Here is a 27,554-nt window from a genome sequence, read left to right on the forward strand (position 1 = left end):
ACAGACTAGGATGGTGCCAGACTGGAGGTGGCGGGTAAAGGGTTCATTTGCTACCTGGGAGTTTCCAGGGCCCCATCAAAGCAAGGGTGTGGATTTGGTTTCTAAGGGAAAAGAAGTCTCAACCCTGATGTTTTACGAGGGCATCAGGGAAGGTGAAGAGAGCCAGGAGGGGGGATCAAACACAGGCCAGCAGCTTCCTGAAGAGTGGTCACTTCTAGTCAAGGATGGGAACTGCCAATTTAGAGCCAGGTGGAGGTGAGTGCTGGGTGGAGAAAATGGATGAAGAGCGAGCTGCCCCACCCAGGCTTAAGCAACCTGGCCGGGCCAGGCCACTGCCCTATGGGCCCAGGTCCCTCCCTTCTGTCCTGACAAAACCAGGCATCTCCACCCCTCACGTCAGTTACCAGCTTTCCCCACCCACCTGGGGTGGGGGCATCTTCAGTGACAGGTCAAGAACACAAAAGCACCCTGACCCTGGGCCACCCCAGGGCAGTCCCTGACCTCCTGTATGACCCTCCTCAGAATCTCTGGACAAGCATCACCTGGGCATTATACAAATCATGTCAGTATTTAAGACTGATGTGACCTAGACACCTGAACATCTCAGAGCCTCAGTCTCTCCTGTAAAAAGCAATCATGAGGGCTGGGGTTGTGGCTCAGTAGCAGAGCGCTTGCCTGGCAAGTGTGAGGCACTGGGTTCGATTCTCAGCACCATGTAAAAATAAAGGTATTGTGTCCATCTATAACTAAAAATATTTTTTTAAAGTTCCATTGACAATTAAAAAATATATTAAAAAAAAAAAAAAAAAAAGGAATCCTGATCTGCCAGTTAGGCTTACATCAGGGGAAATGCCTACTCCCTGACCAGCTCTCAGTAGCAGCCCAAGAACGGAGCTTTCCTTTCATGGAGGAGCAGTTAGGCCCGGGCTGTGCCATCCTTGATGGCCCCCCAGGAGCCACCCAACCCCAGGATTGTAAACCTTAGGACAAGAAGACTTGCTCTGCCTTGCTGTGCCCCACCTCTCCCAGCTTCCTGCAACTGATTGCTCAAAAACTTGAGCCCAGAGAATAAACACACAAGGGCATCAGTGTGGAAATGGAGTGCACAGAAGGAAAACATTAGCAGAACAGTTAGAATGTCTTCTAGTCCAGCAACCCCACGGTGGCTGTTCCAGAATCAAAACAGCCTCTAAACAAGGCCACATTCAGTTCCAGGCTCTGGTGTCTCCCACAGATCTTGCCCTGGCCCCTGTGACATTGGTTCTCAGCACTTCTTGTCAATTAGCTGCCCAGACCTGGTGGCTGCCCATCCCTGCCTGCGGAGGACTGAGTACTCAGGAGCTGGCCTCAACTCACACACCCCTGCCTCACTGCACAGCCCACTGCAATGAAGCCCCACAATCCCAAGCAGGAGGAGGCCTCTCCCACCCCAGAGGAAAAGGACTCAGAGACAAGGACCCTGGTAACCAGATTTATTTTACACCATCTTCCAGCCGGAATCTGAGCATGGGGGAGAGCTGAGAGGTAAGAGCACAGCAAAGTCTCCCTGCGCATTGTTAGGGATAGGCCAGTGGTGCTGGGCACCGTGGCCACAGGAGGATGTGCAGAGCCCAGGTCGGGCCTCACCAGCCTCTGGGAAGTGGAGGCCTTGAAGGCTAAGAAGGGCTGCATCTGTCCCCCACCTCACTCCCAGGCCCAGCTGGAGGCCAGAAGGCAAAGGGGCAGCAGGCAAGCTGGTAAGAAAGGGGAGGAAGTCCTGCAGGCGGGCGCTGGAGGCCTTTGGTCTGCATCAGGTTAGGAGGCTGGTCCTTGTTAGAGGAACCCCACGGGGGTGAAGCTGGGAGCCGTCCCTGTTAGAGGAAACGCAATGGCGGGTGGGGGTGGGGGGCTAGGAGTCTGGTCTTAATAAGGCCTGGAAACAGTCTCCACTTCAAAGCAGACCTCTGTATTTGGGGAGTGGGGGTGGGGGTGAAGGGGCTTTCAGAGGAATGCCTGTGAGTTGTGGGTGGGAATCAGTCCAGGGGGCTTTGAAGGGGCTCCAAGGGAAGGCTGCTGGGGTCTCTGCAGATGCTGGGAGAGCAGGTCTGGGGGAGGAGGAGATGTGGGGGGCCCGCTCCCTCCTGTAAGTGCTACTGCTCCCCACCCCATCCTGGCTGGCTCCAAGTTGCCATGGAGACCACTCACACCGGGGCTACATAATTTCCAGGGAATGTCCCAAATTTCTGGGTCCTCCGGGAGACACCTGAAAGAGGAAAGACAGAAAGAGGATCCCCCAGGCTCCTTCATGTAACAGGAATGTAGGGGTGAGGGGCGGGTCCCCTGCTGGCAGTGCCCAGAACTGCAGGGAGAGTCCCTTTCCCAGGGAGGGGGGGATTTGGTTTGCTTTCCTCGTTCCTGCCCCCTAGTGGCAGAAGTTTAGATAGGCGAAGCTGCACTCCCTAAATTCCATAATCAAAGAATCAGAGCAATCGACAAATGTGCACAGCTTTGCACACAGCACTGCATACTCCACCTTCTTCCAGAAAGCCAGGAAGCAGGAGGATGAATCACAGAACTTATATTGGGAGGAAACTTGCTGGATTAGTATGGCCCCCTCATTTCAGAGATGGGCAGGTAGGACCCAAAGAAGGTCCAGGGAATTAATTCCCCAAAACCACTCGGCTGCTTAGGAGTCATCCAGGCCTCTGGGGTGAAGTGGGGGATGCTAGAAACACAGGAATACAGAAAGAAGTGAAGGGTACTGCAGGCCTTGGGTGGACTCCCCCTTCCAGGGCCTCTCTTCCAGACTGCCATCCAGAAGCATACCCACCATGCTCCTGCTCCACCCAGAGCACCTCCTTTACCCATCAGTCTCCCCAAGTCAGTCTCCTGCCCATCCAGGCCTAGTCCCCACTTCCTCCAGGAAACCTTCCCTGACCTGCACTGTCCAAACATAACCACAGCTGCAGGTGGCAATAAGCACGTGAAATGTGCAGGTGCCACTGAAGAACTTTTTTATTTTCTTTCATTTCGACTAATTTAAACTCAAGCGGCCACATGTGGCTAATGGCTACCACACAGACAGAGCAGGTGCAAGCCATTCCTCTGGAGCACTGTGGCTTATACCACAAGAGCGCTGCTTTTTCTTCTTGACTATAGAAACGTGTAAAATCTTGTTAGTAGTGTTAAAAAAAAATTCAAAAGCATAAGTGTACAGAGTAAAATGAGAATGTGCTGAAGCCCATCCCTCAGCAGGAAAGGACTCCTAACAAGTTAGTGCTTAATAATCCTCGGTGTCAGAAGCTTGGTCTGCACTGAGGTATTGGGATTCACCTGGTCAAGGGGACTATCCCCATGGCCACCCCTTCCCAGGCAGTCCCCCAACCTTCGGACTCCAGAGCCTACTTGTTGCAGGGTGTGTGTGTGGGGGGGTGGCTATTCACTCTACTTGGTCCATACTTTGATGCTGAGACCTGGATAGAATCTGTCCACTCTTGGGAAACAGGCCAGGTGAAGCCTGGTGGGCAGGTCACTTTGAACCAGGTCAGAGTCAGTAGAGGGTTCCTGTTAGTCCTCTGCCTGAGCTGCCCTGGGACAGTTACTGCCTCCTCTCCTGAGGTTGGAGGAGTGGGCTGGGGCAGGGCAGGTGGGGACTATGCCCCTGTGTGAGACCTGGTCCCCTCCACCACCTCTCCCCTAGGAGTCAATGTGTGCAGTGGGAAGGACCAAGGGCCTGGAGCAGACACCTGCCCTGAGCAGACAGTGACCTGTCAATGGCCCTGGGCTGGGCCAGTTTCCTTTGGGCCTCATCCCTCCTCAGGGCACCAGGAAGGCACTAAGGGAACACTGGCTTTGGGGAAGCAGCAGTCCTGGGCTGCCCGGGACTCAGGTCAGATGCTGAGTGGAGGTGGTCAGACCGAGTATCTTTGCTGAACCAGTGTGGACAGGCAGCCAAGCCCACCCAGTGTCCCTGGGACCCTGCGACACCTCTGGCCTGCCCCATTCCCCAGACCCACATACCCACAAACCAGCCGTCGTCGCACTGCTGCATGACATCCACTCGGTCCCCCTCGTGCAGCTCCAGCTCGTCCTCGTTCTGGGGCCTGTACTGGTACATGGCCCGGTACCTGCAGGAGACATCCTTAGGGCTGCCCGAGACCTCGCCCTCTTCCCGACCAGGCTGGCAGTTCCGCCAGGAGCCCCCACCTCCTGTGAGTCTCCCGAGGCCCCTCCTGCTCTCTCGCCCTGCGCCCGAGTCACCTAAAGCTCTGCGAGGACAAGCACTGGCGAGAGGGAGTTTCCCAGGGGTGGCAGAGGGGGGGGTGAGTGTGCTCAGCACTGCCTGCTGGTGGTCCCCACCCTGGCCAGGAACCCTCCGACAGTACTCACGGGGTCCAGTGTATCTGCATGGTGTTGGGGGAGGAGACTCCCAAGTCCAGGGGACGGCTGGACCCTCGAGGGTGGGACAGGGCTGGCCCAGGGGTGCTGAGAGTCTGGGGGGTCCACAGGAGGAAAGAAGGGTCCCAAAAAAGAATGAGGGAGGAGACATGGGTGGCCCACCTCCCTGCTGAGCACCTTACACCCTGCCTCAGTTTATCTCCCGGGTCCAGGTGGGGTCAGTGACTGGATTTCTCTCTGGCAGTATGAACAAAGTTGGAACCCCAGAAGAGTCCCACACACTGTGTGCTCAACAAAGTGCACCTGGCAAGCGAGCCAGGAGCGCACCAGCCGGGGAGTGGAGTAACCCCGCCCTGCAGCTAAGAGAAACCTGGCCTCACACTGACCGCACCACCAGCCACAGTGGGGGAAAATGCAAACCCACAGAGCACAAATCACCTCCCAGGGTCACACAGCACGCAAGGCAAGCGACAGAGCCCTGACTCTCCGCACCACCCTCCTGGAGACGGTCACTGGCACATCATGACAGAGTGGTCCGGTCTGACAGAGTGGCGGGCTTTAGGGGTCCCACCTAGAACTGGCTGGCTGCCAGGATTTCCCCGGACTGGAGCTCACGGGCCAGAATCCACGTGAGGAGTTTGGGGTTCCCAAGGTGGGGGTGGGGCTGCCATGCTAGATTTGGCCCAGCTGCCTCACTCCCAGTGTCAGATGGGGGACTGGCCACCTCTACCTGGGTCTGGGGCCTGGACTCCTGGACGGGGAAGGAGAAGCCGGTGCGGCGGGGGGAGGTCCGGCCCCCCCAGTCGGTGGGGTCCGCTGGGCTGCACGGCGCTGAGGGAGAGCTGGGGTGCCGGGCCAGATGGGCAGTGGTGGTCAGGCGGGGAGAGGCAGGGAGCTGGGAGCCGTCTTCACAGACTCGGAGCCGGGGCTCGCGGCACACCTGCACGTAGCTGGCGGGGAAGATGCCCTGGCGCCCCGTGCCTGAGATGCGCCCCTCGTACCAGTTCTCATTCACCTTGCGGATCAGGCAGATGCGCTCCCCCTGGGGGCAGGGAGAGTCAGTGTCCACTGGACAGGCACCTGAGGATGCTTACCTGCACTGTCTCATTCAGGACTAACACTGCGCACAACAGAGATCAGACTCGGAGGGGGCCAGCAGGTTATCCAAGTCACACGGACGGAAAGGAGACGCCCAGCCAAACCCACACCACCCGAGGGAGCAAGCAGACGTCTAAGCTCTTCCCTCAGCGGGCAGTGTTGGGTTCCAGTCACGGCCTGCCTCTTTGAAGCCCATCTGGCTAAAGTGTCCCCCCTCCATACACTGAGCTCAGAGCAGTCCCTTCCTAGAGCTCCAGTCATAGGGGAGCCTGACTGACGACAGAGACGCAAACCTGCTCTGCCAAGTCCAAGCTGTGTGGCCTTGAGCAAGCTGATTTGCCTCTCTGAGCCTCGACCTCCTCCTGTGTTCAGTGGGATAAACATGCCGCTGCTGTGAGGTACAAGCACACTTACAAGAAGCACTGGACAGGTGTTAGTCACCACTGCCACGACTCAGGCCTGTCCCTGCCTCACCCTCTGGGTTATCCTGTCGTAAGTGCATCAAAAAACAAACCCCTCAGAGCAGGTGGTTTCCTCAAGCCCTCATGCTGACTGACATTAGGGTCAGAGCCACCACCTTGGTGGGCTGCCCAGGGAGGATGGGCCCCAGCCCTCACCTTACCTACCCGCTTCTGCCCCTTCCCCTCCCCATGCAGCCCCTTCCTTTCTTCTCTGTGCCTGGGGCTGGCTCTGAAGGTGGCCCTGACTATGGGCATTGATGGCCTCCATGCCCTCAAAAACATCAACCCAAGGGAGACCAGGCCCTTGCTTTCCAGGACTGCGTTCTTAAAAACAAAAAAAAATTATTATTTTTTAACCACATTCCACATTTTTAAAATGTCTTTTTATACATACACAGAACTGCCACAGTGTGAGAAAGCACCCTTTCTGCACCCAGTGCAGTCTGGCATTTCTATCTATGCCTTTAGGAATGCAGATCAGAGCCAGGGATGGCGACCTGAGCCTGCAATCTCAGCTACTCTACAGGCCGAGGCAGGACCACAGCAAGCTCCGGGCCTGCCTCAGCAACTTAGGAGACCCTGTCTCAAGACAAAAATACCAAGGGCCAGGGATATGCCCCAGTGGTTGAGGTTCGCCAGTCCCAAAAGAAAAAGAAGTGCAGATGATGATTCTCATCATCTACAACATGCAGCTGAAAAAATACACCTCTAGAGGTTTAAAATAGTCTTTTAAAGATGGATTAAGTTAAGGGGAACAAGACTCTAAGAGTTTTGAAAAAATGGGAAATACTGTGTGCAGATGGCTATGCCTGACTAAATAAATTTTTTTAGGGCTTGGGCTGGAGATGTGGTTTAGTGGTACAGTGCTTGCTTGGCATGCATGAGGCCCTGGGTTCAATCTCCAGCAATGGGAAAAAAAAGTTTGTCTATGTCCTCTCCTGTCCCCTCCCCACCCCATTTCTTCCCCCTGTTCCCACCTTGCGGAAGGATAGCTCCACTTCCAGGTCCCCCTTGAAGTTGTACTGAGCCAAAGCTTCTCCATACTCTACCACCTGGTAGGTGGGGGGCTTGATGGGCTTGGGGATCTCATCTGCAGGCAGCACCTGTGGAAAGGCAATGAGAAGGATTGGCCCAGCACCTACTGGGCACACAGCTCAGGCTGCTGGGAGGGCAAGGCACCAAAGAGAAGGCAGTAGCACGCAAGAGCTGCCCAGGACAAGAGAAGACATTGGTGGTGGACACTGACCCAGACACAAGCCCTGGGGGTGGTCAGGGTGAGTCGCCCAAGCAGGGTGAGGGGTTGGTCCAAGAAGGCTTCCCAGAGGAAGAATTTCCAGTAGAGGTATGTGGAATAGGTGCTGGTGGAGCGGGTATGGCAAGCTTGAGGTGGAAGGCAGTCCAGGTGGAAAGTTAGGCTGGACTGCAGAGGAATCCTGGTGTTTGGAGTTGTAGGAAACAGCTGGCAATCTGTTTGAAAACTGAGGATTTAACTTTTTACCACTGCTGGGAACCAAGTGTCCCTTGCTTCAAGTGTCTTGATTCCCCCCTTCCCTGTCTACCCCATCAGGTGCCCAAAATCCCTGTGCTGCTTTTGCTTCCCCCTGCTCATAAATATCAAGAAGCCAGCTGGGAATGGTGGTGCACACCTATAATACCAGCAACTTGGGAGGCTGAGGCAGGAGGACCACAAGTTTGAGGCCAGCCTCAGCAACTTAAGGAGACCCTGTCTCAAAATACGAAGAGCTAGAGCTGTAGGTCAGTGGTAGAATACCCCTGGGTTCAATCCCCAGTACTGGAAAAAAAAACAAAAACAAAAACAAAAAAACAGAAAGCTAATCAACAATTTCACACTAAGATATAAATAACTGGTAGAGTGGAATATTGTACCAACTTTGTGAAATTTCAGGGTCAGAGGAAATAACCTATAGGTAGGAGAGGCCTTATGATGGCTATCAAATCAAGAATCTGAATGAAACAACCCAACCCATGAGTCAAAGAGGAAGTCACAAAGGAAATGATAAAATAGTTCAGGTTGAATAAAAAAATTAAAATTCACTGGATGTAGCTAAAGCAGTATTTAAAGGAAAATTTATAATATCAAATATTTTTATTAGGAAAACTTTCAAATCAATAACCTAAACTTCCATTCTAGGAAACTACAAAAGTAAGAGCAAATTAAACATTATTATTATATATTATTAAAATAAGTCACCGGGGACGATGACGCATGCTTGTAATCCCAGAAGCTCAGGAGGCTGAGGCAGGAGGATCACGAGTTCAAAGCCAGCCTCAGCAATTTATCAAGGCCCTAAGCATCTGATCCTATGTCTAAATAAAATACAAAAAGGGTTGGGGATGTGGCTCAGTGGTTAAACGCCCCTGGGTTCAATCCCTGGTACCACAAAAAAAAAAAAAAAAAAGTCAAAAGAAGGAAATAATAAAGAGGCAGAAATCAATGAAATTAGAAACAAAAACAATAGAGAAAAATTAATGAAATAAGTTCTTTGAAAGGATCGAGAAAATAAATAAGGGACTGGGGTGGTAGCTCAGTGGTGGAGTGCTGACAGAGTGCTGAGTTCGATCCTCAGCACCACATAAAAAATAATAAAATCAAAGTAGTGTCCATCTACAACTAAAAATATTAAAAAAAGAAAATAAATAAATCTCTAGAGAGAATAAGACATAAATTGTCAATATTGGGAATTAAAGGGAGGTCATCACTACAGATTTCACTGATACTAAAAGGACACTAAAGGCTGGGTGCTCTAGCACATGCCTGTAAATCCCAGAGGCTTGAAAGCCTGAGGCAGAAGGGTCGTGAGTTCAAAGTCAACTTCAGCAACTTAGCGAGGCGCTAAGCTCCTTAGCGAGACCCTGTCTCGAAATAAAAAATTAAAAGGGCTGGGGATGTGTCACAGTGGTTAAGCATTCTTGGGTTCAATCCATGGCACCAGAAAAAAAAGGGAGGACAGGATACTAAGGTAATCATATGAACAACTTTATGCCAATAACTTGACATTCCTCAAAAGACACCAATACCAAAGATAACCTATAGGCCTCTGTGAAGTCCAGAATCTGTATCTGGAATGGAAAGACCCATGCTCAGATTCTAATCTTCTACTTTATAATTTGTCACGGAGTCCTATCTGTAAAATGGGGATTATCTATCACTCCCCAGGCAGTGAGGAACAAAGGAGGCAAGATATCAGAAAGAGGTAATGCATTTATGTATGGCTCATAAACAGTCACACGCTTCCAACTCTTGCTGGTTGCAGTTGGGAGATGGATTCTGAAACAGCGGAAGTCTGAGACACTAATGGGGCTGTGGCTTTTGGCTGAGAAGTTGGGCTACTTGGTCTCCCCTGGGCTGGCTCCACCCTCAGCTGGCAAACCTTTCCTGGGTACCTGCAGAACACCGGGCCTTCTGGGGGATGAAAGGCATTGGGCCCCTCACAGTTTCACAGTTTAGGAAGCCTGGTGTCTGCACTCCAGGCTTTTCCCAGCCCTGGGCCCTCCCAGCCTGGCTCCTGCTTGCACCTGTTCCTCCCACTCACCTCTACGTAATTGGCAGGGAAGATGCCCAGCCGGCCATGGTGTTCCCCCTCCAGCCAGTTCTTGTCCACCTCCTTATGGATGTAGACAATGTCACCCTTCTGCAGAGACAGCTCCCTGCAGGCCAGAGTCAGAATGTCACAGCAAGATGAGGCCCTCCTGAGCCTCTTTCTCCTCAGACCCTGCCAGAGCACCCAGGTCCCCTCCACCCTCCAGGGGTGACTCGTGAAGCCCTGTCTCCCAACCAATAGTGCAGAGACTACTCAAGGTGGAAAGGAAAGGGTTGAGACGGCCACTTACTTTGGGGACTGTGCCTGGAAGTCAAACTTGAGCCGGGCAGCCTTTCTCTGGGCAGGGGAAGAGAACAGAGTGGGTCACCTCAGGCAGGAGACCTGTTCCAGGGTCCCCCTGCACCCTGACCCTGGTGCGCCCTCCTTACCTTCTTCTCTTCCTTCCTGGCTGGGCTGCTGCCTCGTTGGGAGGCACTAAGGTCTGTGGAGAAGTACCACCTTAACTTGGGGAGGTCATATCTGGGGGTTGGGATGGGGTCATGCTCCCCCCACCCAGGATAGACGCTAGAGAAGCAAGGGGCTTTGTGACCGGGATCCCTGCCCACCAGGGGCACCAGCCTATCTGGGAGCTGGACATCTAGGCGGTGGGTGAGGGGAGGATTCGGTCCATACCTCGGGCTGAGGAGGGGTAGACAAAATCTCTCCGACCTAGGAAGGGGCTTCCTCCTCCATCCGCCATTCTGTGTGGGCTCAGGGATTGGGAGGGACCCAGGTAAGGTGCATGCGGGGAGCTGAAGTTCCAGGCTGAGGCCGGGCTGCACGGACACACAGAGTGAGCACCGGTTGGGGCTTCGGACGCCACCCGACGCCCCTCCAGACTTCCCCGCTCCCCCAGATCTTCCCGCCACCCCCACCCCGGCCACCTCCTCCCAAGGCGTCTCCCAGGTCCTGGGTTCTCAACAGGATGTCCTACTTCCCTTGCAGCCGGCCGGGAAAGGGTGAGGCCTTGGGCAGGGAGAGGCCGGAGACGGCCGGGTGGCGACAGTGCGCGTGGGAAGTGGTGGGGCTGCGGTCCCACCGCCGCCACCCAAGTCCTCGGGCTTGGGCAAGTGGCCCTCGGGGCGCGGGAGGGCAGCCCCCTGCGGAGAGCGGCGGCTCGGGTCCCTCCCGGCCACTTCCCCACTCTCCGGGCCCCTCCTCCGCGCACTCCCCCGGGCCCGCGCGTCCCCCGCACTGGGCCGGGCCAGCGCCCCCGCGCCGCCGCCCGGCCCGCCACGTCCGCTCCCGGCCCCGGCCCGCCGACCGGACCCCTCCTCCGGCCCGCGTCTCCGCACTCACCCGGCCGGCGGCCGCTGCTCCGGGGCCCGTCGGGGCGCCTGCGAGCTCTGTGCGGGGAGACGGGGCGCGGTCAGGGCCCGGGGTCCCGGGGCCCAGGCAGCCGAGGCCGCCTCCGGAAAAGTTCGCGGCTCCGGAGGGAAGGAGGGCGGGAGGGCGGCGGGACGCGGGGTCCTAGAGTCGGCCGCGCGCGGGAGCCAGGAGCGGGCGGAGGCGCGCGGCGGAAGAGGGAGGCCGGGCCCGGGAAACAAGGGCCGGTACGAGTCGGGGTCCCTGGGGCTGCGGCTGGGACGGGGCGGGGTGGGCGGGGACCCGAGCCCCGGACGACTGACTGACGTGGAGTGGGCCTGGAAGGGTTCCCAGGGGTCACTTGGAAAGTCGACGCCCTGGATTTTGTAGGGGAGCGAGCAACAGGCTGAAGTTGCCCAAGGTGGCCGCAGCCGAGACTGCCTGTCCTCCGCCCAGTCCCCGCCTCTGCGGCCAACGGCGTCCCCCAGGAGGACCCCAAGAGGCTGGTACCTTGGGGGACGACAGCCGAGTCTCAATTGCCCGCAGGTCCTTGTCCAGCTCAGCGCTCAGCTTGGCCAGCTCCCTCTCCAGCAGGACCTGGGAGTGGGGAAGACTTGGGCGGTGGGGGGAGGGGTGGGAGGAGGGCAGCGCGGTGTGCGTGAGTGAGCGGGGCTGCTCAGAGGTCAGATGCGAGCAGCAGGCCAGGTCCCACAGTGCTTGGGTCAAGGGCATGCCTGCAGTGGCTTGGAAGGGGCGTGGCTCCGGGTGTACCGAAGGCCTCCCTGCCCGCTCCTGCGCCTGCACTCCAGGTGCTGCTAAGGCCCTAGTACTTCCTGATGGTACCTCCCTACCATTTTTTTTTGCCATGTTATGTCTCTATTCAAGAGTCTGTGGGGTCCATTTCCACGCCATCGTTTTCTATGGTCTTCCATGGCCTGGCTTCACTGCACCCATCCAGGCTTCCCCCGCAGTGCCCACCCCAGCGAACCACGCATATTACACATGCACTCATACACAGGTGCAAGCTCTGCCTCCATACTTTCCTCTCCAAGTCTCTGCTTATGTGCATACATATCTCCCTGAGCAGCTCTAGCTCTGCCTGGCCAAGCTCTCTGCTCTCCCTGTATCCCTAATGTGAACCTAACCCAGCTAGGCAAGTGCTTTATCACTGAGCCCCAGCCCCAGCCCATCCTCTGATCTTTTTAAAGCTCAGTTCCAGAGCCCAGCATGGTGGATGCCTGTAATCCCAGTGACTTGGGAGACTGAGGCAGGAGGATCACAGTTTGAGAACAGCCTCTGCAACTTAGTGAGAACCTGTCTCAAAATAAAAACTAAAAAGGACTGGAGATGTAGCTCAGTGATAAAGCACTGATTCAATCCCAGTACAAAAACAAAACAAAACCCTCAGCTCTGGGTCCAAAAATACTTCCTGATAACTCCAGTCCACACTGGACACTCCCTCCTTTGCTCCTGCTTTGATCAACATGTGTTTATTGAGTACCTACTGTATACCAGGCACTGTCCTGGATGCTGGGATAGAAATAAATTGTATGGGAGCAGAGAGGGTCTGGGTCTTTGGTTCGTGGCTTTTGCTCATGGTCACTGGGGCCCACATGACCCAGAATCTCCCTCCAGACCTGCTGCACCACTCACCTCAATGCGCTGGGAGGGCTTCTCAACAGGGTCATCCACCAGTGGCTTCTTGGGCTGAAGGGAGTAAGGGGGTGAATGTACTTTCCAAATGTTCAAGCTGAGTGGCCGTGTGCGTGCCCAGAGAACCAGGTCCACACTCACCTTCTGCCCAGTCTCTAGTTCCTGTAGAAACTGGTTCCAGGAATCTTCTGTCCAGACTTCGTCTGCTTTCTCTCCATGTCTGGGCACCTGCACAAATGTGGGTAGCCATTACCTTGGGTAGAGGGGTACTGGGGCTCTACCCAGGCTCAAAAAGCAGGCTTTCAGGCCCTGCCCTATCCTGAACCACCAGTGCCCTCCTAAAGATTCAAGTTGAAAGGTCACTGCCTGTGATAGTCAGCAGAGGGGCTTGACCAGATCATGGGGCTAGGGTGCATGGGGAGCATACTGGATGAGCTGCTACCTGATTTGGGGGCTGGAGCTCTGGGGAGAATTCTCCGGGATCATAGGTGAAGGTGCTTCTGGAAAACTCTTCAGAGTGGTCCCAGTTTCTCCTGCAGAAAGGGAAGGACATCAGTTTCCTTTTAGGGAAACTGAGGCATTAGTGAGAACATGGTCCTGGGAGAAGATATAGCATTACTTCTTTCTCTTCCTGACCCCATCCCACCAAGGGGCCTATGCTATCTCTGCCTGCCCCTGTCTCTTACTGCAGAAGCAGTGTTAAATAGTGCCAAGTGCGTAAGCTGCAAGTGCAAATTTCAGCTCCATCCCCTAGTTGACCTTTTGGGAAGTTGTATGAGACTCAAGTGCAGCACCTGTAAAATGGGAGTGATTAGGTAAGGGTGCCCAGGAGAGGGTCTGACACAAAACTCTGCTGCACAGTGAGGCATTTATTTGGCCTGGTATAGTCTATGCAGTTTCCATGAATCTGGTCTTTCCTGCGGCCACAGCTGAGTGGACTTACACACGTACCCAAGAGTATAGGCCGCATGCTATTCCAGGAAAACCTAGGGCAGCCCTTCCTCGGAGCCCTGGGCAAGTTATTTCTGTTTCATGGGGGTGTTGGTTGGATTCAGTGACCTCATTTGTCTGACCACCCCAGCTACTGAGGCACTCTGCTGTCTCCCTCCAAGGCTCTTTCCTGGCTGGCTTTAATGTTCCAGCCTCTGTTTTTAGTTTGAAAGTTTGTACCAAGTAAAACCACTGTATCAAGCTTATCAAGTGATGGAATGTCTGCCCAGAGGGTCAGGACTTGTTGGCTATAATTATGACTCTATTCTGATTTTAGGAATAACAAAAGTGATCATGAGAATGGAATGTGTCATTGCTAATCAAAGGAAGCTCTAGTCATAATTGAGCCTGTATATTACTAATGTTTGTGTAAACTTGCTATGTGCCAATCGTGATGAGGATGCAAACATGATCTCATTCAGTCTTCACAATTGACACATGGTCCCCACTCAAGTTAGGGACACCCAGGCTCAGCTTGGGTAAGAGGCCCAAGGCCACATGGCTAGTGGCAGTGCACTGGCTTCAACCCCCAATTCTGGGTTCAGTCTGGAGATCTTCAGTCTCTTGATGGTGCCAAGAGCCACAGGCTGGTCATGGCCATGCTAGTGAGTGGGATCCCTCCATATAAAGGCACGAGAAGCTCTTGGATTTAACTTTCAGAGCAAAGCTCCTGGTTCCCATGGGCCTGAACGGTCGCATAGAGGAAGGCATTTCTCCCTCAGCTCTCTACAGTGCATCTCACAGCTGCATGTGGATGGGAACCTTGGTTCATCCACACCGATTGCTTTTTCTCAGGCTTCAAAGTAGATGGCCACAGGACCAAGCTGCCCTCCACAGTTCTATCTGTGGGTGCCTAGGAAACCGCATGAGGTGCACATGACCCATGGAGTTTTGCAGGGAATGAGTTCCTCCTGTCCACCACAAACACATGGCAGGTGTTCCTGGCCACGAATAGATGCCAGGCCCATTCCTGGTCACCTTTCCCCTTTTGTCTTGGAGGGAGGGAAGATCTGACAGGATGGTGACAGGACAGAGCCCAGCTGAGGAGCCAGACCTCATTCTGCATGCTCTGAGGCTGTGCCGGATACACCCACGAGGGGGCACTGGTCCCCGCAGGGAAGTGCAGGGCTGCCATGCAGCCCCAGCCCACAGCTCACCCGCTGGAAGTCACCGGAGGGTCCGGCCTGGAGGCTGTTCTTTGCTGTGGCCCTGGCTGATTGGGGTTTGCAGAGGAGGTCCACGGGGAAATCACTGGAGGTGGAAGAAGACAGTCAGGAGCTGGGGTTGGGTGACCATTTGAAGTTCCAGCATCCACGTCCACCCTTGCATCTGGGTGGCTGGCTCACAGGGGGCAGAGACAGTTCTTCAGGCCACTAAATGTGGACTTTGCCCCAAGAGTTTTACAGCTCTGGGGTAGGTGGTCCTCATTGTACCGATGAGGAAAGAGAGGCCCATGGGAATCTCAGCCAGGGTGTGGCAGAGCATGGATTCCCAGGATGGGGAAGGAAGCTAAATCTACTAATTACTACCTCCCAGGGGATTTGGAGTTTCCCAGAATGAAGTGCAAAACTTCTCAGGTTGAACAGAGCCACCTGGGGAGCCCTGAAGTCAAGCCAGGCTGCCTTCCCAGCTTAAGGCAGCAGGCCAGGGTGGATGAGTGAGCCCTCACCCCCTCACCTTTGGGTGGGTCCTGGAAGGTCCAATCTGGCTGCAGGTCTGGGGAGCAGAAAGGACCAGGTCACAGATGGAGCAGAAAGTGGGGATGGGAAGCCCTGGCCACTCCCAGCCTCCCTCCTGCCTAGAGCTGAGCGCTGAGTCAGGGCCTGAGGAATGTCCCGAGGGAGGGAGGAATTAGGAGAGCAGCTCTTGGGAGGGCTTGAAATGCCTCTGGCAGATTTAGGGCCTGGGTGAGCCAAGTGGGCAGGGGCAGCCTCTGGGCCCCAACCATCCGCTTCTCCCTCCCAGTTCCCACACACGCCCTCTCCTGACCTCTGCAGACCTGCCCTGGCCCTGTCAGGTTGGATTTCCCCTTCTCTTTCTGTGCTCTCTTCTAAATGCTTGCTTCCCCCTTGTCTAGACCCTCTCCTCTGGGGCGGGGGTGTCCTGGGAAGAGCTACTAACCAGCCAGCCCACCTACCCCTCAGCAAACCAAAGTGCCCCTCTCAGGAGCCCACCTTCCACTGGCTGCTGAGTTTCTCTGCTTCTCCTCACAGCAAACCTTAACTAGCTGAGGATCACCACCTTCCCGCCTGCCCCCAGCCCACCACCCCGGGCCATGCCACTTCTATCGAGGACTCCATTGATGGGCTCAGTGGTAAAGCACTTGCCTAGCATGTGTAAGGAAATGACTTTGATCCTCAGACCCACATAAAAAGAAATAAAATAAAGGTATTGTTTCCATCTGCAACTGAATATATATATATGAAGCCCATTGACCTCCATGGTCAAAATTCTGCACGTCACACCACTCTCCACTTTTGTCTTTTAAAATCCCATTCTGCAGGCGCGGTGGCGCACAGCTGGAATCCCAGTGGCTGGAGGTGGGGGGCGGGCTGAGGCAGGAGGATTTGAGTTCAAAGCCAGCCTCAGCAAATTAGCGAACCCTAAGCAACGCGGTGAGAACCTGTCTAAATAAAATACAAAACGGGCTGGGAATGCGGCTCAGTGGTTGAGCACCCAAGTTCAATCCCTGGTACCAAATAATAATAATAATAAAGTATATGGGAGGATGGGTAGGTTATATGCTATCATATTAGCACACAGGCTCAGATCACACCTGAGTAGTGGGTTCTGCCTGGTACTATGCCATTTCATTCAAGGGACTTGAGCATGAGGGAATTTTAGTATCTTCAGAGGGTCCTGAAACCAATCCCCATCAGATACCGAGGAACAACCGCTACAACAGCTATCCTAAGAGTCACAACCTTGGCTGCATTTTAGAATTACCTGAGGAACTTTAAATCAATATCTCATTTTTGAGTGAGTCCTACCTACAGCTTACCTTTCCCCTGAACTACAGTCTTGACTAGTCAACTGCCTATTTGACATCTCTTCTCAGATGTGACATGTACTAAAACTGAATGCTGCCGGGCACAGTGGCACATGCCCGTAATCCCAGCTACTTGGGAGGTTGAGGCAGGAGGATCAAGAGTTCAAAGTCAGCCTCAGCAAATTAGCAAGGCCCTAAGCAATTTAGTGACACCTTGTATCTAAATAAAATATAAAAGAAGGGCTGGGGATGTGGTTCAGTGGTTAAGGGCCCCTGGGTTCAATCCATGGTACCAAAAAAAAAAAAAAAAAAAAAAAAATCCAATGACTAACTTTGGGTGTATTCAGAGTCCTTACCAGATTCCAGCAGGTTTGCTGCCGCTGCCCTGGTCTAGGTCTCTAGGTCTAGGTCTCATTACAGCAGAGCTTTCGTGGCAGCCATTTTCTCCTTAGCTTTACCAACCAGGGAATTGACCCCTACCCCCACCAACTCTTCTGCACCTGGCAGCCTCAGACAGCCTATTCCGCCATCATGGTCAGAACTTACCACTCTTTGGCTCAGAACCTCATGTGGTTCCTGATCTTTTGCACAGTAAAAGCCAGTGTTCTCATAACAAGCCCAAAGGGCCTATGACCTCTCTGACTCCATCTCGCACCAAAGGCCCCTCCCTATGGTCCAAGAGCTCCTTGTTGGTCCCCAACATGCCAGGCATGCTTTTCCCTCTGAGTCTTCAGAGCTCCCTCTGCTGGAGGGCTCCTCACCCAGCTCTGCTGGCTGGCCTCCTTCACTCCCTGGCTCTCTGCTCGAGGGTCTCTTCACAGGGGCCTTCCCAGACCGTCCTGGTGAAGTCCCAGCCTATCTGCACTGGTCCCTCCCCTGGCCTTTATTTTTCTCCCTAGCTGGTTCTGCCATCTGCCACATAGAAGGTTTCTTTTCATTGTGTGTCACCCTTATAACTTTTGCACTTAGATGAGTGCTCAACACAGGAAGTGCTCAACAGTCAGGGACTGACTGGATGAGGTGCCCTCTGTCTGCATTTTGAGTTGTGGAAGAAACCAATGCTTCATGTGGAAGAATGACCCCTAATGTTGTTGGAACTTCAGCCTAACAGAAAAGTCAAAGAAAGATTTCAGGGAAGGACTGCCTTCCTGTACCTTCAGAGGACACTGGGGACAGTAGCTGGTCACTTCTTTTGTCTATACTAAGGACCACTGACCTTAAAGCCTTGGGGTCAGGCAGGTGGAGAAGAATCCCCCAAGCAGGTAAGTCCCCTTCTCTTTCCCTTCCTCCCCAAGTTCTGGATACCAAAATCTACTCTGGCAGGAGAGGATATCTAACCTGGTATTTTCCGGTGAATCTGCTGGAACATTTTCCGATACCAGTCCCTGGGGCTGTCAACGCTCTGGAATCAGAAAATGCAAAGTTGGGCCTCCCTGCTCACCCGCCCCACCCCCCATAGCAGCCACAAAAGGCTTTCCTTGGTGAGCCCTTCTCTGGCCACTGGTGAAGGCCCTGTGGGTGGGCTGGGGAATGTCTTCAGGAGGAATAACTTCAGCAGCATGTCACGTAAGCAGGCCTCCATCAGTGTATACGATCTTGATCCCTACACTGTGGACTTGGGGTGATTTACTTTTCCTCTTGGCTTCTCTATGTTTCTAATGCTTCTACAAAGAACATGTGTTTCTAGGTGACGAAAGATAAGAGTGATAATGGAGGGGGAGATGGTATTTCACATCACTGGCTTGCCCAAGACTCAAAACAGTCCTGGAGGCAGGAAGGGTATATTACCAGTGCCGGCTTCCTGGCGAGGAAGCATGGCTGCCCCGAGCTGTGGAGGCGGGTGGAAGAGGGCGCTGGTGGCATGCTGAAGGCCTCCTCAGATCCGTCAGCACTTGCTGGGCTGGGAGGCCTTCCCACTCCTACAACTCCCACTCACAAGGGTGCCCATAACTTTATGGGGTTCATGATCCCCCAAAACTCACCCTGCTTAGTCTGCAATGGTCTGGGTGCAGCCTTTATTGCCCCATCCCTGATTTATCCCACACAAGTGGAGCTTTTTTTAGGTCCCATCTGTCCGTGACCCCCAGCCCCGACTCACAGATCGGGGGGCAATGGGCATGCCGCTCTCATCCACAGGCCCGATTCCCTCGTACTTGACCCAGCGCTTGTCCCGCTGCTTGTTGTCCTTGGTCCATGTGGCTGACCAGTTCTGGGCATGCTGGGGTGTGGAGGTCTTGGAGTTCGCAGAGGGCCAGGTGCCAGGGCCTGGCCAGGTCTGATACCACGCAGGGTCTGTGGGGCGCGTGCAGGACAGCATTAGCTGAAGGCAGGGGCCCCACCTGACCTTGTCTGTCACTTAGATCCTCAGAACATTGATCCCTATGGGTTCAAAGTTTCAACAGCTCCTTGTTTGTTTGAGTGGATGACGCAGACTCTACGAACCTCTTGATCCCAGCAGCACCACAGGCTTCTGTTTGTTTACTTCTTAAAGTGAATTAAAATGGATTTCGTTTTGAGAAATATGTATCCGCACTCACCCTGTCCTGCTTTCCTGGGGCTGTCTTAAGAGTCTGCAGAATGAGGGCTGGCAATCATTACTTTAAGCCAATGCAGGCCATGTCCTAGCGGGGGCGGGGTAGAATAGAGGCTGGGCTTGGAGGGAACAGACCTGAATTCAGACCCCAGCTCTGCCACCTACTGGCTGTGTGACTTCAGGCACATCAATCACCCCCTCAGTGCCTTAGTTTCCACTGCTGTAAAAGGAGAGTAATGGTGGCAAGCCTTCGGTGATACCTACTTTGTGAGGCTGTACTTACACAGCCGAGGACAGTGAGGACAGAAACTGGTTTCCTAGTCATCGTCCTGTGTCCCCAACTTCCCCAGAACCTTTAGCCCCTAAGTAGCCAGGTAGCAGCATAAGGGCTTCAGGGCCAGACAGAAAAGGTTTAGGGTCTCTGCTCAGCCTCTGTTCCTGACCCTAGCTTGGCCGGAACATGGAGGGTTAAATGAGATGAGACTTGCAAACCGCCCTTGCAGTGGCTGCCTTGTGCTGCAAGCGTTCAGTGATTGCTTGTTGAATGACAGTAGTGCTTTACAGTGTCTGCCTCAAGAGAGTGCTCAACAAAGGAGTCCTCGGGGCTGGCCTGCATCCAGAGGTCCCCAGGGTCTGGGGACCCTGGGACCTAGTTGACAGGCTCTCAAGCTGCCTCTCCAACCTCCTGCTGGGCTCTGGGACTACAGACCTGAGCAGCCCAATCCTAGCCATTCCCTAGCCTACTGACTGTGCCCTTGAACCTGGGGCTATGGATCCTGCACATTCCCTTCTTCAGGCACTGGGCAGGAGTGGGAGGGAAGGAGTACTTCAGGAGGGCCCTGAGCTGAGCCCACAGGACCCTGGGTACCTCATGACCTTGAGACATCCATCCTCCTCTGCTGCCCCTCCCTCTTGATACAGTGGTGCCAAATGGCAGGGTCCAGGGGCTCAGACCCCCGCCTCGCCCGCACAGGGGTCCTGGAGCAGGTTTTCCTGAGCAGACCCACCTGCATGCTGGGGAGCTTCTCTCCTCTGTGGGATGTAGCCATTGCACACGGTCCTGGGCGCAGGGTCATGGAACTGGAAATTAAGGGTGTTGGAGCCACCATTCCGGATCACAGGCACCTGTGGGGAGGGGCCAGGAGCTGCAGCTCAGGGCCCAGAAGGTTCCCCAGGAGAAAGGGAGGGATGGCTCCTAGGGCACAGGTTGCACCCACGAAGAGGGTCCAAGGCCCGGCCTCACCTTTCTGTGGGCAGTTACCTAGGCTCCCTAGAGCTCTCTTTAGACCTCTTCCCTCCTCTTCACCCCTTCAGTTCTCTGCTCCCCTGCCTGACCTGCTAGTCCCCATAACTGTGGGTCCACGGTGCACCTGCTTCCTCGCTGTCCCACTCACCCGTGTCCCCCGGGGGGGTGACCCTACGTGGGCCCGTAGGTGGCCAGGGATGAAGTCATCTAGGCTGAGCCCAGCAGGGAGGCTGCAGGGTGGGCCTTGCATGCTCAGGTCAAGGCTGGAGGACTCCGACTCCGAGTGTACCAGCTGCTCCTCTTCCAGTCCTCTGCAGAGAAGAAGGGAGGATGGGAAAGTCCTGCTGGGCCCGGACTGTCCATGCCCCCGTGGCGGACCCTGGGGTGGGGGAGGAGGGCCAGGCTGTGGGAGGAGGTTGGGGCCAGCTGGGTGGGAGCTCAAGGACCCAGGAAACAGGCCGCTCCGGGCACCCGCCTGCAGGCTGCCCGTGCCGGCTCCCAGACGCACAATGGGCCCTTGTTAGGTCCGGGCAGGAGCTCCGGGTGGGAATGGGGGAGGGGAGGCCCAGGCAAGGAGGAAGGGAAGGAAGGCTGGCCAGGAGTGGGCCTGTGGGCCTGCTGGCTAGGCCCCCTGGGCTCTCCTTGCCAGCCCCGTCTGCTCCCCAGAGGGCAGGCATGGGGGACCTGCGGCAGCTAGGGGAGAGGGAGGTCTGGGTGCTCAGGACTTTGTTTCAGTTCCTCTGCCGCCTCCAGGCTCTCAGCAGCATCTGCTTGTCCACAAGCACAAGGAGTCACTTGGGCCCATGCCAGGGGAGAGGCCCTGGCCAACAGCAAGGCCAGCCGCCCACTGCCCACTGGGAAGCAGCCAGCAATGCCCTGATCCCTACCAGGCCCAGGGGAGCATTTCCAGCAGCGGAACCACTCCAGAGCTCAGGGAGAACGGCTCCCTTCCGGCCTCCTTCACAGACTGGAGACCAGGGCTCAGGTGCCGGTGCTGGTGGCATGGGGTGGAGAGGGAACAGTGGGGGCCGGCAAAGGCGTGTCGCCCTTGAGTGCTCCCCTGCACCTCCAGGCTGTGCTTTGCATGGAGGGTCCTCCCTGAAAGCACCGTGCCCAGCCAGCCATGAAAAACTTAGGTCAGGCGGGGGCAGAGACTGCGGGCAACAGGAGACGGAGGTACGCAAGAGAGGCTAGGGATGTAGCTCAGTGGCAGAGCACTTGCCTAGCAGGTGTCAAGCCCTGGGTTCAATCCCCAGGACTGCGAAAGCAAACTAAGACAAGTTCAAGAAAACCAAGAGGAGATCCTAGATGGAGGTGTCCAAGGGGGCTTTTGTAGCCAGAGAGCTATGACATGGGCCCTCTCACCTTTGCTGTTGGATAGGCCAGGAAGGAGCCAACCTCCACCACCTTGTGGACTGGACCAAATCAGACTTGCATGCATCTGTGGGGTCTGTGGGGCTTTCACCAGGGCAGCAGATGCCTGCAGACGCCCGGTGTGTGCGGTGGAATATACATGCAGTGTTATGATATGGCTCTTGGGGGGATCACAAGGGTCCTGTGAGTCACATGGGGTTTGTGGTTAAGAGGGGTGTCAGCTGAGTAGCAGCAGGTGGGGAGGTGTGCAGTGGGCAGTCATATGAACAGCATAAGAGTTGTTGGTACCCGAGGGGATGAGGCTACAATAGGGGGCTGTGATTTCTCGTCTCCTGTACCCAGTTCCTGCTCAGGTCTGGGGTGGGCATAAGGGTGGCAAGAGTAAAAACAAGGCTGTGAGTAGCACCCTATTTCTGGTCTGCATTTGCGGGGATGCCTTCTGACATCAGAGTGGCCTACTGGGGACACAGATCTTCCATGCCAAGTGCCAATGGGGGAGAGTGGAGGGCTGAGGCTGGAGGAGGGGCAGCTCACCAGCTGGATCCTATTAGGACTCTTAACCCAAACAAAACATGGAGACACACCCCAGTTCCTGCTGCCCAGCCTCCCTTCATAAGGAAAGTGAAGCAGGGACAGTGGAAGGTCAGGAGACCTGGGGCAGGCTAGTTCCTAGCAGCCACCCCTCCCTGCCCTGCTGACTGCCCAGGCCAAGTTGCTGGATCAGCATCAGCAGTCCTGACCATCAGCTGACAGATCCTTCCTCCTCTAGTGTCCCTTCCCACCCACCCAGTTCAGAGAAGTACCCTCTTCTAGGACGAGCAGGGCAGGAGGTTCCAAGGCCACCAGTTCTCAGGGTCTGCTGTCCATTGGTGCCCCAATGTGCTCCTTCCCCAATTCTGCTCCATGTGATGCACCCCAGGAAAACGCAGGGGTAGGGTAGGAAGGTGGTCCCAGTTTTTCTCCTGGCAGCCCAGCCAGGAGAGTTAAGGAGATGGATGCATGCTGGGGTAACTGGTCCCCTGCCTAGCTGAGGACAGAGGGTATGGGAAACTCTGGAGTCCTCCCATAATTCAGGCAGACCCCTCACCCACGCGGCCAGCACCAAAAGGCTGGAAATGGGGAGCTGTGGTTGGCAAACTCCTTCTCACCTCTGAGTCCCTGACCTTGGGGACTTGGCGCTATGCTTCCCCAGGTATTTACCAACTACAAGTCCACGTGGGCAGGGACAAGTTTTCAAGACTTTCGCCTTTTCTGGATAGAAGTGGAGGAGTGGCTCACAACTCTTTCCACTTGGAGTTTGGGACAGGGACCCTAGGGGAGGGGCTTTGTACCTTCGGTTGGGCTGAGATCACTCCGGGCTGCGGCCTCGCCTCCTCCCCGCCCCTCTCCTTCCCAGGGACCTACCTTCCCTGGCGAGCAGGTGGTGGGGCCTCAGGACGCCTGGGAGGGCTGGAGCATCCCTGCCCGGTTCCAGCCTGGCGCGGCCGCGGCGGGCCCTCGGGGAGCGAGGACAGAGAGAAGCGCGGGCCGTCACGGCCCTCGTGACCGGGTCAGTACGCTGGGCCAGGCAGAGGCCCGAGGAGGAAGAGGGAGGCCGAGGGGGCGCGCTGGGAGCAAGAGCAAGCGAGCGGCGCGGCGGGGGATTCGGGGCTCGGATCTGCTGCACTGGGGCCGGCGGGTGGGGAGGAGCGGCAGGGCCGGCTCCCCTCCCTCGCTCCTGCGGGGCTGCTAGTACCCTCCGTCGGGGCGCGCGGCGGGGACGCTGGCGCCCTCTCCGAAGGGGCCGGGCCGGCCAGGAGGCGGCGCCGGGAGGGGCCACCGAGGGTCCCCGGGGAGCCCGCTCGGTTTCCCAGCTGCCTTCCCTGGCCCCCACCAAAGGGTTTGCGTCGGAAGGGGGCGGGCGGGCCAGCGAGGGCCACTCAGAGTTTCCAGCGACATTTCCAGGGTGTGGGGAGCGAGCTGCTGCGCGGCGGAGCCAGGACAGAGGGCAGGAGTGATTAACGAGCACTCGCTGCGAGTCCCAGGGCCCGGGTGGAGCCTGCGGCCGATACGCCTCCGGCGGCCTGGAAGAGGCGGTTGCCGGGCCCGCGAGCAGGCAGGCTGGGACCGAGATAAAGGCGCCCCACAGGCAGGATGGCCCAGGAGCGAAAGCCCCGCCGCCTCCCGGACTCTTGGGGAAAGTTTGTGCATGCACAAGCGCGCGCCGGGCGTGTGCAAAGAAAACTTGCGCGCGTGCACTGACAAATGTGCGGATGCTCACACGTGCAAGCACCCTGAGGAAATTGGCTTCAGGCAGCGGCCCAGGGCGTGCCGCGCCCCTAAAGAGGATGAGGGTGGGGTCCCTTGGGCGGGGATGAGGTTAGGAGGGTCTTGGTGTTCCCATACACCGTATTTGTTTTGATCTTCCTGCTTTTCCGCTGTTCCCGCTACTCTGACACGGGTCTCCAGGGCCCCGCCCCTTTCACTCTGGCGCTGACTTCTTCCCTCCTCCCAGCCAAGCCTGTATAGGGGCATAGGGCCTGTCACAGAAAGTGAGGGTGCTTCATGACTGTTTACTGACAGTGGAAGTCAAGCCTAGAGTGCTTCTAGCCCTTGGCTTACCTCTGGGATCCCCAAACCTCAACCAATCAACCATCCAATAGCTACTCATCCACTTCAGATACTGTTGGGAATGATCGTTGATAAATTAGGGGACCATGAAAGTATCTACTGGATACCTACTGAGTGACAAAGTGGTACCCAAGGCCACCATGCACTTTAGAGTTCTTCAAGTGCAGCGTTCAGCTCAAAAATTTGAAAGGCAATGGAGCAAAGAGGAAGCAATTTTCAACCCGTACTGCCCTGACTGCTATTATTTTTCTTTTCCCAGTTCCGGTAAAGAGCTATCCTGGCAGCATTGGCACAAGATCATATAGAAAGCTAAGATTGAGGGGGAGCTCTGCAAAGGGCATGCCAGAGGCTTCCAGTGTCTGCCTGCTGCTGCATGGTCACAGATTAGCTGCACTGGCAGAAAGGGGACCATTGGGTGCAGGCTGCAGATCCCAGGCTTCCAAGGAAGATTTTTAAAATGATTAAGGGGTTCCAAGTCTGCCATTGCAAGGTACTTTTACAGAGGCAACTGTTGCACTGAGCAGGGGCTGAGCAAGATAACCTTTGAGGTCCCTTCCACCAACATCTGCCTCTCCTGATGAGGAGGTGTGGGTAGCCAGTGTCCTCAGAAGGCAGCTGCCCTGGGACAGGGCAGGTAGGAGTGTCTCTCCCCTGAAACTTGGATACACACCACCCCTTGGCACCAGCCTCTTTCCTCCCTTGGGGATAAATCAAATACCCATTTCCCTTGTCGCACGCTTTCCCACCTGTCAGGGTCCTTGAGTCTAAGAAGGGCCACATCACTTTCATTATCTTCCTTGTTCTCCAAACATGGCGAAGCTGAAGGTCTTCCAACTCCAGGAATCCTGGCCATATCCCTCACCAGCGGCAAGCTTCTCTTATCCTCTAGGGCTCTGACCTGGACTCCAAGATAAATATTTAATGTAGAGGGTGATGCTGAGCTGCTAAAGGTTCCAACTTCCGGCTTCTCACAAAGGGAGGTGGCAGCCATGGGCAAGGAGCTGGGGACCGCCACCCATTCCATCTCTATGGGAATGGGGAGTTAGGTAAACAGCTTTGGAGGAGTCGGTGGGGAAGGCCTGCTAGAGACCTGGGCCTGTTCCTCAGCCCCTCATGTCTACTTAGGCCTGGGCCTGGCTCACCTCAGCACCTGCCCTTGAAGGTTTAACCTATCCTGTTCCCTGGGGCTCAACTGGGTGCAAAGAAGACAGGATGGAGCGGAGCATCGTGGTGCAAGCCCGTAATCCCAGTGACTTGGAACACTGAACAAGGAGGATTGCAAGTTCAAAACCAGCCTCAGCAACTTAGCGAGGCCCTAAGCAACTTAGTCAGACCCTGTCTCAAAATAAAAAATAAAAAGGGCTGGGGATGTTGTTCAGTGGTTAAGCACCCCTGAGTTCAATTTCGGTACCAAAAGAAAAAAAGAGATTGTTGGGACCAATGGGCCAGAAAAACATAAAGGAAACTTGAACAATTCCTCCTTTTCTGTCCATATTTAGGGAGATTTCCTTTTTGAAAAATAGATTAAGCAGGGAAAGTAGCAAGGTTCTGAGATTCAGCCAAGAATCAGGTGTCCGATTTCCCACCTCCTACCCCTGGCTTTGGTTCCTTGTGGCTGGCCTGCCTCTGTGGCTGGCACAGCTTCCGGGCCAGGCTGAGCTGGGGAAGGTTGTCCCAGATAACAGGCCCTGATCAGCCCCAGGGCAGATTCCATTGCTGCCCCTGTGTGCTTTCTTGTCTGAGGGAGACTGCCCTCCCTGTGAGTCTGCCGCTTACCTACCTTTGCTGCTGCCTTTGGTTGGGGGCTGCCTCAGCCTCCTCAGCCACCTGAGCCCTAGTAAACATAGTCACAGTTATATAACTGCTCTGTTTTCTCAGCTATCTGATTCCAGTCACCAGGATCCCCACCCGTGCCCAAGGCCACCAACTTTTTTTTTTTTCCTCTCAGTACCGGGGAATGATCTCAGGGCCTTGTACATATTTACTACTGAGCTACATACCCGGCCCTTTTTGTTTTATTTTGAGCAGGGTCTTGCTAGTTGCCCAGGCTGGTCTCAAATTTACAACCCTCTGTGTCAGCCTCCAGCCCAGCTGGGATCACGAGCATGCACCATGGAGCCCTGGAAGTCAACTTCTGTTGGGCCCATATCCCCCCACAGCACTCTTGTCCTTAGCCCCCACTTCAGGGCATGACAGCCAAGGACTACCAATACATGTTAGGGTTCCTCATGTGGGGAAGGACGGGAGGGTAAAAAGCAAGTTAGTCTGAAAAGCAACTTCCGTCACCAAGAGGAAGTATAACTTGCCCTTTCCTTTCACAGGGAAAGACCAGGTAGGTAGAGTGCAGAGAACTGGGGTTCACTTCCCAAGTAGGGAAAGGGAAGCTAGGGATCCCCGAAGACAGACACTTGATGTCTTTCTCTAGTCCTGGGAACTTGCCATTAGTCGCACTCAGATCTCTCCTGCACTGGGCCCTCGTCCCCTCACATTAGATAAAGGAAGAGCCTCTGCAGTCCCTCTCATTCTCCTGCCCAGGGATGGACTCTGGTGCATTTATTTATTTATTTATGTTTTGGTGGTGCTGGGGATCCAACCCAGGGCCTTCTGCTTGCAAGGCAAGCCCTCTACCAACTGAGCTATATCCCCAGCCCCTCTGGTACCTTTTTCAAATAGGCTCTGAGTCCTTTTTCATTTGTGCCCTCAAAAGAGTATTTTCCTGCAGACCAGAAGGGCTTAGTAAAGAAGTTCAGTAGTTAGGACGTCTCTAAAGGGGTGACCACAGTGACACAACCGTGAGGAAGTGAAACCGAGTCACCTTGGACATACCAGTGCAGCTCTGGACTCTGTTTCATCCCCTGGGCCCCATCCTTTCTCCTGGGTCCTCTCCTGATTCCAGCTCCTGCAATGCTGGCCAAGTTCTATGGATGGCCCTTGTCCATGCCATTCACTCATGGGAACAGGGTCAAGCAAGGGAGAAGAGTGCAAGTGACCCACTTTGGGGCTTCAAAGGCCCTCCTATGCTAACAATGGCATGACCTGGCCCACCTGGATCTGAGTTTTTTGGTCTAGTCACTGTGAAGTGGCTCGGAGTGAAAAAGTACCCACCAAGCAGGGACAGTGGCTATGGAACACCACAGAAGTAGAGAATGAGCTTCCCATAAGCACACCGTGATGTAACAGGAATCTATCCAGGGATCTCAGTCAGTCACATCCAAACCCCTAAGGCTGTGACAGAACTTAGCCTTTCATCCAGTTTATCCAGCCTGTCCCCAAAGGAAACCTTGACAGCGACATCACATCCATGACTCTTCTCTCT

General features: G+C 55.1%; 1 protein-coding gene across 6 annotated transcripts; it reads right to left on the bottom strand.

The window, feature by feature from the left end:
- Positions 1–1,458: 1,458 nt before the first annotated feature.
- On the bottom strand, positions 1,459–26,037 carry Sorbs3 (sorbin and SH3 domain containing 3). Of its 6 annotated transcripts, none has more exons than XM_047550495.1 (23): positions 26,019–26,036; positions 24,985–25,136; positions 20,403–20,565; positions 20,016–20,088; positions 18,574–18,767; positions 17,814–17,877; positions 15,164–15,202; positions 14,644–14,737; positions 12,939–13,029; positions 12,638–12,724; positions 12,497–12,550; positions 11,354–11,440; positions 10,838–10,884; positions 10,172–10,314; positions 9,928–9,980; positions 9,789–9,835; positions 9,491–9,605; positions 6,914–7,039; positions 5,108–5,419; positions 4,369–4,472; positions 4,000–4,106; positions 2,185–2,242; positions 1,459–1,850 (listed from the first exon to the last, which is right to left on the bottom strand). In XM_047550495.1, the coding sequence occupies exons 2-23, from the start codon at positions 25,089–25,091 to the stop codon at positions 1,790–1,792; spliced, it is 2,226 nt and encodes a 741-aa protein (XP_047406451.1). In that variant the 5' UTR covers positions 25,092–25,136; positions 26,019–26,036; the 3' UTR covers positions 1,459–1,789. The 6 variants fall into 6 exon arrangements, with proteins under 6 accessions (XP_047406451.1, XP_047406449.1, XP_047406450.1 ...); XM_047550493.1 differs by having other exon boundaries at positions 20,016–20,133; XM_047550494.1 differs by lacking the exon at positions 15,164–15,202 and having other exon boundaries at positions 20,016–20,133; positions 26,019–26,037.
- Between the last annotated feature and the right edge of the window lie 1,517 nt (positions 26,038–27,554).

The sequence above is a fragment of the Sciurus carolinensis genome, chromosome 4 (assembly GCF_902686445.1).
Source record: "Sciurus carolinensis chromosome 4, mSciCar1.2, whole genome shotgun sequence".
Classification (NCBI taxonomy): Eukaryota; Metazoa; Chordata; class Mammalia; order Rodentia; family Sciuridae; genus Sciurus; species Sciurus carolinensis.

What these genes read in the sequence shown, in the direction of transcription:
- Sorbs3 (XM_047550493.1), bottom strand. Translation starts at nt 25,091, where the DNA reads ATGGCCAGGATTCCTGGAGTTGGAAGACCTTCAGCTTCGCCATGTTTG. An exon ending in CCTCCGGTGACTTCCAGCGG is followed by an intron (nt 13,030 to 14,643) that starts GTGAGCTGTGGG and finishes CCCTTTCTGCAG; the next exon opens with GAGAAACTGGGACCACTCTG. An exon ending in CGACGACGGCTGGTTTGTGG is followed by an intron (nt 2,243 to 3,999) that starts GTATGTGGGTCT and finishes TTCCTCTTTCAG; the next exon opens with GTGTCTCCCGGAGGACCCAG.